Genomic DNA, 10345 nt, shown 5'->3' on the forward strand with positions numbered 1-10345 from the left:
GCAGGGTTAGGCATTCCGCACCCGACACATCCCAACATTGCAGTTCAGCCTCAGAGCACCCTGCGGGTCTGTCCGGTGCAGGGGACTCGTCCCAGGCCACTCCCCGGCCCGACAGCCAACATCCAGCCTCCGCCACACGCACCAGCCTCCCGCTGCCCTCTCCCGGGTTCCACGAGTTAGTTACCAGGAGATGGAAAACCACGCAGCCCGAGAGCACGATTCCATTGTTTTCACACCAGCCCCGATTTCCACGGCATCTGCCCTTTCTCAGCTCCCGGCCAGCCCGGCTGCACCACCCGGAGCAGAGCCGGCCCGGGCGGCGAGGTGGCTGCAGCGCTGGCCACAAAAATGCTTCAGGCACGGGGGAGGAGCGTAGGGGCAGATTTAAACCAGAACGGTCACGCGATCTGTTGGTGTAGGAAAAGGGTTTTTTGTCCAACAGGTGGGATTTAGTAACTACGACAAAGAGAAGCACAATGAGGAGGTTAAAACACACAAGTAGGTTACTCTGCTGTGAGCAAGCAGAGCTTCCCCGCCCTCTTAGCCATGTACGGCTGCTGGGCGACTCGCTCCTCCTTTTCCACAGACCGACCGGCTGCAGAAGCAACTGTTAATTCACGTAATTCGAAAACCCGGACCACAACCGTCTTCCCTCAATGAAATTACACCCAGTGACCCAGCGCCTCGCTGCAGAGAACCAGGAGGAGAGCCTCAATGCCCAGCACGGCTGGGAGAGGGATGCGCCGGGCCCACGCCCCTGCGGCGGCAACACCGCACTGCGAACGTAGCACCAGGCAGGCGGATGGATTTTGGTCACTTTATTAAATGAGATATTAAATAGTTTAAGTTTCAACTACTAAACAGCACTTTGAATGGTGAAAACACAGATAGTATATCGTCATACTCGAATGCTTCTTCTCTTTAAAAACACATTTCCAGTCCTTATATATATTACAAAACAGCCTTATAGGAAGAGGTGACACCTTTTCTATAGCACTTAAGATATTTAATACAGAACTGAAAAGCCATCTAATAGAAACAAAGGCAAGTCTTCACAGCTGTATGATTTCAGCAGCCAAAGCTGGTTGATGGACTGAAACATTACTATACAACTGGGACGAAACATATACAATATCACGATACTAAGCAAAAACGCTTTACATCCAAAGGAATAAACAGGTTACAAAATGTGGAGAATTTAGCAGGCAAAACTGTATTACAAGCAACATTTTTGTTTGTCATCTTAAGCCATTTTATCTAGTTAAAACATCTAAAACAAATATAAAAATGAGCCTTTTGTTATCTTACTGATGTATGTTCCGTCTTTAAATACCGGTTAAAGCTTGATGTTATACTCAAAGCACGTTGTATGCAGCGAAAACGTCAAGTGAGAAACAGGTATGCAAAGTGGTCCAGGTTTTATCTCAACGCTTGTCTCGGATTTCTTCTTACGCATTAGTCTTCCATTAGCCATACTTCTGTCCAGAATGGGAGAGAGAAAAAAAAAAAAGTGCCTTTAAATGTTGCCTAAAACTTCCACATTTAAGTCTTCGAGTTACCGTAAAACCCCATTGAACATTCCCAGGTTTGGTAAAAGTATTCTTCTTCTTCAGGACACGTAGGAATATCGGTGGGAGTCGCCCAGAGCACATGTGCCTTCCAACCTTTGTCTCCAAAGTCTCACAATTTGTTTCTTCCAGTGTGAACCCGTCCCTCTTCGCTCCCCTCCCCCCGACGGCGTTTAGAGCTGGCAAAGCACTAGAACATACCGAGGGTCTTCCGTGGCATCTTGGAAGAACAGAGTCCAAGGCGACAACTTGGAGGTGGCTTCACAACGGATCAAAGGAACCCTGTTCAGATCACGACCCACGTTTCAATCGCAAACTGAAGTATCGGTATTTAGATGCAACACCCACTTGTCTGCTCGGGGCAAGAACTCAAACTCCTGCAAGGAACCTCCCGGAAACCACAACAGTTTTAGTTCACGTCAGCACGTGGGAAGAGTCCAGCGGTACCTGGAGCAAACGCCGCCATCCGCTCGCTTCTGCAGAGCTCTGCAGTCGGAACCACTGCTTCAAACCACCCCGCCACTCGCTTCTACCCCCCGACTAGAAGCTCCTTTTCTGGGGGGCAACAACCACCCCAACGGTATTCAAAGAAAAGCCCTGTTTGTAGTCAATCCGAGCCTCACAAGCACGAGTGTGGGTGAAAAGACTGCTGACGGGAGAGAACAAACCAGAAACACCTCTGGCCCACAGAAAAAACCCCAAACCAAACCAGTCGAGCTCTCAGGGCACTAAACGATGTTTTCACACCAAGGGAGGAGTGCATACCCAAACTCTTACTACTAGAGGAAAAGTTATCTCGCTGTTTTGGCAGCTCTGGAAGTTGTTACGGCACTTTCTTCGCATCGATTTTACACCAGCGTGGTTCTGCCGTTCCAAAGTTGTTTACGGAAGAGGGTCTGGGCCCTGGCCACCAGCACTATGGGAACCTCCAAAATACCAGGAATTGCATTTTCTTGGCCCGTCTCCCATTGCCGGCAACGGGAAAAGACAGTAGCACCAGCATTAAGGAGTTACGAGCGATGTGCTTCGTACTGGACTCTGCACAGAGCAGAGGGAAACGCCTCCAACTCCGAGACTGCTGTCTGTCATTCCGTCACCTGAATCTGAAACCAAGAAACGGCCGAAGCCCGGGACGAACGCTGCCCTGCCCCAAGTCGCTAGTTAAGGCTGTGTGCACAGTTTCGACGTAACTCAAAGGTTTCAGAGCAGTAGTACTTAAGAATATTGCACTCAATTCTGGTTCAAAGAGTATTTTCAGTTCCTGCTTCATTCAGCACAGATGAAATCGTACGAGTCCAGACCTCAGTCAGAAGGAAACTAGACTATTTCCGTTAGGATATTCCCACTAACACAGAGAAATGGGTAAGCAGAAAAGTATTCCATAATTTGAGGAATCAACTCTAATCAAGAACTCAGCTGTTTCCAATTCACGTTATGAGATACTGAAACGTACAGACCTGCATTCCTTCCTAAGCTTCTCAAGTCTGACGACAGCTTGGCAGCCACTAAAAGCAAGCACAGGAGTTTAGACAGGAAACCTGCGGAGATGCTACTGTTACGGGAGGACTTGTTTTCACTGAAAACAACTTGTTATCTCCTGTACTCAACATATGTAAGAAGATTCTAGGCAACATCACCGACAACAGGGAAAACATCATGTCCTATTTAAACAAAGCTGAAACACTAATATGGAACATGGCATTTAAGGGGACCAACCAAACTATTTTTTTTTTTTTACAGTTGAGTTCTGTTAAGCCATTGATTCCTAAAAAAATAAAAGTTCTTTCTCTGATTTTAACAATCCTTTAGGCTTCTAGTGCAAAATCACATTGATTTCCCTTGGGAAGGCCCTGGATTTTTGCCTCTCATTGGGGGTGGTGCTCGTTGTAACGGCGGTGGCTGCATACCGCCAGACACTGACTGATACATTCCTCTCATATCTATCTGTTGGTAGTTGGAAGGATTCATGATTAAATTTGGAGGCTTTGGCATCATGAGATGACTCATTGCTGCTTGCTGGTAAGACATCTGCTGCTGCTGCTGCTGATTGTACTGCTGCTGTAGTCGTCTGTTCATCAGTATCCTCTGAACACAACTGATCAGCTGTGGAGGGAAAGCAGAGCGGTTGTGAGCGCCTGACCCGCCTACGCCGCAAGTATCAAGTTCCGAGTTAAAATCGATTTGTTAGGGATGGCACGGCTGAAGGAAAAACCCACCATCCTTATCACCATCACTAATGTGGTGGTATTCACGAGCTGATTACTGCAGAAACCATTCAGTAACACCATTTGGGGCGAAGTTCTCTTAATGACTTGCCTATTGTATTGCACAGCGTTTGGGTAGGTTGCTACGGCAACATGCACCGTGCTGTGAGAATATTCCCAGGTACAAGTTACATGATTCATCAGGTACCATTTATCTTCCCCCGAAGTCCTGCATGCGGACCTCAGTACGTGTTTGTTTGCCCCAGAGAAAGCTCCCCCCATGCCATCATAGAATCACAGAATGGTTTGGGTTGGAAGGGACCTTAAAGATCATCTAGTTCCAACCCCTCTCTGGGCAGCTTTTGGGTTTTGCAAAATACTTCTAAGCTAAACCGACCCCGCTACCAACACTTTCTAAGAAGCGTGTTTCCCAAGTTGCCTTCTGAGCTCCAGGAATCGGATTTCTCTTTAAGCCTCGTGACCTTCAAGCAAACTACGTCCAACTACGAAATGTGGCGAGTGGTTTTTGTTTCCATGCGCTTCTCGGGGAGTGTCCTTCGCTGAGGCCGAGCCGTGCAGTCCAACACACTGCTCAAGTCTCCCGGAGTTACGTGACTCGCAGCGTTACACCATGCCAGCAAACACTCGACCCCTTCAAACACACGCTCTGGAAGTACACATTTATGTACCTCTCGTTCATGAACGCACACATGCAAAGTCCCTACTCAACATCCCAGTTCAAGCGTGGACAGCCAATCAAACAAATATTAGGTATTTTACCATCTGTTGTTTAGTAAGGACGTCGTTATAGATGGCTTCTCGGCGCTTGACATCCAGCTCCTGGCTGGCCTGTCTGCTTAGTGCCAGGGCCTGCACTTGGCTCTCTGTCAGTGTTACGTTTTCTTTCCACTGAAAAGGAATAAAACCCAAAACTTTCTTGGCACCGGTCATTTTCACAAATGCGTAATGGTAACTGAGGTCTTGCCTTACGCTCAGAGTTACCTCAAGAGTTAAAACGCAGCCCAACCTCCAATAAATGCTACATTGTACTTCACCAGAATTGGAACTGCGAGTTATCTGCTCTTCTAACTGCTAATTAAGGTAATCACCTTAATAACACTGGGAGCAAGTAAGAAATGTGGCAGCCCAAGGTAGATAGAGAAGGACGAGATACAGGAAATACAGCTGATTTCTGTATAATTATTATTCTTATTTGCAGAAAGTCAGCATTTTCAGAGCATGGCAAATAATTATGGATCTAAACTGCTAGGCCTAAGGCTCTATGTCATCTAGGTACCATTAAAGGTTCCTGCAAGCTGCAGGGATAAAGGTCAATACAAACTGGATATTATATTAAATAACAATGCAATTAATTAGCACAATGACCATATACAATAGTAATTTCTTTGCCTGATAATGTTTAACGTGTTCCCATCTCCCGACCTAAACCCACAGGTATCCGTTCACTCACTATGGCTGAAATGATGTCTTCAAGGGGCTGAATTCTTGCTGCAGTTACGTTGTTGGTTGCTTCCACAACTTTCTCTCTTCCTTGATTAATAAGGTCCTGAGAAAACACCAGAAGACTAATTAGAAAGCAGGGATACACAGAACACATACCTTTGCCAACCTCAATTACTTTTCCCTCTCCACTTGCACATCGATTAGTGGAAGCTTCCACACCAGCGGATTTCAGCACAGAGAAACTGAACTGCACGTAAAAATCTGCCAACCTGTGCAGTGGACAGGATTTCCAAAAAAAACTACTCCTGCACCCAGCGGTTTTCACAGGCGCGCTACACCTTCACGCAGGCACCGTGAATATCGCTTCGATGTTACGGTCTCAACTCATTCTCTGTGCTCAGAACATCATCTATTCTGCTAAATTACCCATTTTTGCATAACACTGGCAAATACAGTGCATTATTCCCCAACACAAGTCCCCCTGCTTTGCACGCTCTGTCGCACGCGTTCCTCTCTCCCGTTCCTTCTCGGAGAGGAGGCGGATGGAGGTTGAAAGGCAGATGTGGTAATTAATGTCTGCAAAGAATAAGTTCATCTTCCAGAAGCCTGAGACTCTACGCAGCTATAGGTTTGTATACGTAGAAGTTGGACTCCAATACAGCTACGCACACGCAAAAGCCTCTTAAAAATAGAGACAATTACGTAATACCGAGATATTTAAGGATGGCATTAACCATTATTTGTGACAGACACGCAGGCTCACAGCAACACAGACCCATTACACGCTAGGCCTGCTCTTACCTCCAGCTGTTGATTGCTCATGGCCGACAGAGCACCCAGATTGAAAGGAATATATGGTGTCTGAGAGTTGAAATTGGTGGGAAGCATATTGGTCCCAGTCGGCATGTTGAAACGCATAGTCAAGCCCTTAAAAAGACAAAATGCACTTGGATTTGAATAACTCGGGATGCACAGTCTTCTGCAACAAGCCATGAGATAGCACACACAGCTAAATCAGCCCCTGGGGAAGGCTGCAAGCGCTGCACGTGGCGCAGGAAGGCAAACCTGTCTCAGCGAACGGAAGATCCTCTCCAAACCTCACTTCAAAAGGACACTTTCATCACTGAGGAACCCCAGTTCCTGAGTAATACGGGAATATTTAGCTTAATTATAATTATTTCATATGCCAAGACAAAAAAAAGAAAGACCAAGGCTTATTAGTGTATCTTAAAATGCATTTTGTATATTGCAGTCCCACTCCTTCATCTGGAGTGTGACTTGACTGTAATCCAATTTGAAGAAGAGCAATGCATAATTTATTAGCTGGAATATAAAGCTCATCTCCCATCCGGATTTCTCAGAGGGCAATTTCAGCGCTTACTGTATTACACCTCCCTGTTTCTCCCTCACAGAACCTCTCCCCCTGCTCCGTTTCAGCAGTCGGTTGTTCACTCAAGATGGTCCATGGCAATTTATACATCCACGTTCTGTGCTTTCAGCTTACTGATCAGATCCCAGTACCAAACTCGGCTTTTCCAGGAACACTGCTATTAGGATCCAGCTACCAAGGGATCATATTCCTCTGACAGTAAGATAATCTCAAACCTGTAGCAAATTTACAGTTTTCTTCATGCTGCCACCTGCTTAAGTATCAAATAAACAAGACACAGAGAATAATAGAAAAACCCCAGCAAGGTTTTAGGTCTTCGTTGGCAGATGCTTACGTATCTGTGGGATCAGGGCAAAAACCTCTGAGACTAATCGTATAACTTGAATGGAGCTAGAAACTTCCCTCCAATGGTAAAGGAGAGGTATTACACAGGACACCAGTTGAGTTTTACCATGAAACAGGAAAAAGAAGTGTGTGCAAAAAGAAAAAATCACTTTTAAGCAAAAGTAACAAAGAAAATACACAAAAGACCAGCATCGAAAGAGCAAACAAGACAGGGTATCTCCATTTTTCCTATGTCAGAATTTGCTTCACACATCCATTTCTTGGCCTATAAGGAAATTAATTTTCCCAAAACAAACTGAAAAGTAGCACTGACATCTGGGAAGTGATTTTCATACATGTGATCATGATCTAGACAGCTTTACCTTCTTTTCTGCTTCATATTCTGCCCATGCTGCCTTCCTTTCTTCTTCAGTGAGCTCCTCTTCCTCCTTATGGTCCAGGAGTGAGTCGTGTTCGTGGTACCCAACGATGTACTCCTTATTGATCTGAAGCAATTCTGCCAGAATGGTGTCCTGTTCGGGTGGAGAAACGACGAGAAGTCACTCGGTAGCTCTCCCATTTTCCCTTTGTGCTGCCTAATTACTGCTGTGACCCGACTTCCCACGCAGCCGCTCAGAGCATCTCACAGCGCAACACAACTAGGAAGTAATTCAGAAGTACCATCTTCCTCAGGGGGAGGGTAATGGATTAACAATCTGTTACCGAGATGACCGTCCAATCACTTAATGAACCGCAGAACCCCAGCAATACATGCAGTTTGAGAACTTACAAAGAATGGAATGCGCTCAGTGATTTTTCCTTGGCCTAGGCTGGATACCTGGGAGGACATGCTAACATTTTATATACATATATCTGTCTTTTATACATACATATATATGTATGTATCAGAAAATAAAGCTCCAGTTCAGCTCAGCATTCTGTTTAAGAGTCCTAACGCAAAAAAATATACATAAATCCTACTAGTGTGGTTTGAAATGCAGAGTTACCAGCACGCTGAGTATTTCCTAGGTAGTGCAAAACCAAAGCAGCTGCTCACCAAACTATCAAGCTGCGGCAGCTCTTGACTGGGACACAGATGCCCCACGATCATTATCTCAAGTAAAAAGTGATAAAAAATCAGAGAGAACAAATGTGGAAAGCTGGTTATGTCACAGTAGGTCACAATGGTTTTCCAGTCCTCCTCCTCACCGCGTCAACCTTCCAGTCCCCACGGTCTGTCGAAGGTGTCACCTCTTGGCGTTACAATAAAGGCAACGCTGCAAAGGATGACTTTAAACACGCTCTGTGAGGCTACTAAAAACTGCTCGTGCTGCACCACAGAGTCCCTTCTTGGAGATAACTGCTGAACACGGGATTCTTTATAAATGCCCTTATGCCACTGAGGAGCTTGCCCAATTAAAAACGCTCCAATATACCTCAGCATTCGGTCTGAGATTTGTAATACGAACACATTCTCTCACTGAACTTTTGCACCACTCTTGAGATGAACTACAGTGAATACACTGAATATACAATACGAATACCCACAGCCCCCCCTCCACACCATGCCCGTCCTCTGCCAGGCCTTTGTACAAACAGGAATATAACCTCTCCTGCCCTGACATTCTATAATCCAGATAGAACAGTAACTGGAAAGAATGGCTTGTACCCACAAGCAAACAGATTTTTGCAACACCAGGAACTGCATGTGGAAGCCCTGACCAGTGTCACAACAGCTACACAAAGTTGTTTGCTTCTGTGTGTGTTTAAATCTCAATTATGTTAATCAATTCCACGAGCTAGGTTTTGCTTCATCCCTCTCCTATCTGGTCTCCCTAAATCTGAATCAATGCTTTCACCGCCAGCTCCTCAACCAGCTCCTCAAAACATCTGCATGACTAATGGGCACAAGGAACAAATAATGGTATTTTTGGGGTGGTGGGAGAGAAGGGAGAGAGAGAAAAGGGATGCACTAACAGGGTATGATGGAAACATCTTGAGAAAGTGGGTGTGGAAGTCAAGAGGATATTAAGACAGGTAAGCGCTGATAGCACACTGTAGCTGTACCTCCGTGTGTGGAGGGTTCCTGGAGATGCATATACGTTAACTGCCATGGTTACACTGCTACTGAAAACAATACTGGAATATAACCCACACTCACTTAGCCAACACCGGCTTCAAAATGTGGTTTAAATGACAGCCAACTGTGTGTTTGCTTTTCTTTGTCTAAACTTTATTTTGCGTTAACATTAATGATGCAGCTTGAAAAGTGGGATATAGAAGGTACTGCCATTTAGATAGATTAATTTTACAATGAAAAAAATTGTAAGTTGACTGTATAGACAAACAAAAAAAAAATCAGAATAAGTGTTCCTTTCCATTTGTTTAGCTTGTTGACAGAACAATGATTATCAATTGGTTTAGAAGCTTTAAGATGAAATCCTGGTGATGAATGAAAGAATGAAGAGATACTGAAAGGTTCTGCATTTTAAAAACAGCTTTGTCTTTTAAAAATTCTGATGGAATTTACAGGCTATGGAGAGATAAACGTATTAGAACGGAAATATTCCATGAAGGAATGTGAGTTATATTGTAATTCATAAACAGGTTTTTCTCAACCAATTGAACATTTAATACCAAGGTTAAAAATAAAAGTAAATATAAATAAGCAGCAAATTCTTCTGATTCTGAGACGGAGAGCCTTCCAAAATTGTCCCCTTCTACAGCACTACAGTAAAACACATACCCTGGCTATGTCCTGAGGTAGTATAAAATAACGATACACTACATCCAACCGAATCCGAACTATTACTTTAATCTGCTTTTCCAATCTGCATTACCTGACCTCAACTGAGCCAAGATTTCATTTCACATAAAAATGTGACTGCCATTCTAATCCACTGAACACACCCATCTAGGGAAGAAGAAGGAAGGAACAGAGGGTGCAGCAGTGCCAGCTCTGCAGGACACCCCGCTTTCTCCTTCTCCAGCTCCTCCCTCATATATACCGCTCGGAACGATGTATCGCTCCGGCCAAGGTAAGCTACAAGTATCGCGCTTCCAGCTATCAGTAATTGTGGTGAAAACACATTTTCCCGTTAACTGTGTACCAGCCAAGTCCACCCCAGTACAGTCCTTCAGGAGCTGTGCTGAGTCTGTGAGAACCTACTTTAAAAAATCCAAACCAATAGCCCAGTCATAGAATCACAGAATGGTTTGGGTTGGAAGGGACCTTAGAGCCCACCCAGTCCCCCCCCCTGCCATGGGCAGGGACACCTTCCACAGACCAGGTTGCTCCAAGCCTCATCCAGCCTGGCCTTGAAGACAGTCATCTAACAAAGGTCTAACATCTAACATAGGTCTAACATAAGGCCTGGCAAGGTCATGGAGCAGAT

General features: G+C 45.1%; 1 protein-coding gene across 1 annotated transcript; it reads right to left on the reverse strand.

The window, feature by feature from the left end:
• Window positions 1-3291: 3291 nt before the first annotated feature.
• Window positions 3292-7800, reverse strand: LOC104507292 (transcriptional regulator ATRX-like). Its single transcript, XM_010148524.1, has 6 exons — window positions 7789-7800; window positions 7334-7483; window positions 6038-6163; window positions 5244-5339; window positions 4553-4681; window positions 3292-3671 (listed from the first exon to the last, which is right to left on the reverse strand). The coding sequence occupies exons 1-6, from the start codon at window positions 7798-7800 to the stop codon at window positions 3393-3395; spliced, it is 792 nt and encodes a 263-aa protein (XP_010146826.1). The 3' UTR covers window positions 3292-3392.
• Window positions 7801-10345: the final 2545 nt, after the last annotated feature.

The sequence above is a fragment of the Eurypyga helias genome, unplaced genomic scaffold, assembly GCF_000690775.1.
Source record: "Eurypyga helias isolate BGI_N326 unplaced genomic scaffold, ASM69077v1 scaffold15513, whole genome shotgun sequence".
Lineage (NCBI taxonomy): Eukaryota > Metazoa > Chordata > Aves > Eurypygiformes > Eurypygidae > Eurypyga > Eurypyga helias.

Excerpts from the sequence above, each read along its gene's own strand:
- LOC104507292 (XM_010148524.1), bottom strand. Across the intron at positions 5,340-6,037 it reads TGAGCAATCAACAGCTGGAG|GACCTTATTAATCAAGGAAG; the intron begins GTAAGAGCAGGC and ends GTGTTTTCTCAG. Across the intron at positions 4,682-5,243 it reads AAGACATCATTTCAGCCATA|TGGAAAGAAAACGTAACACT; the intron begins GTGAGTGAACGG and ends ATTCCTTTTCAG.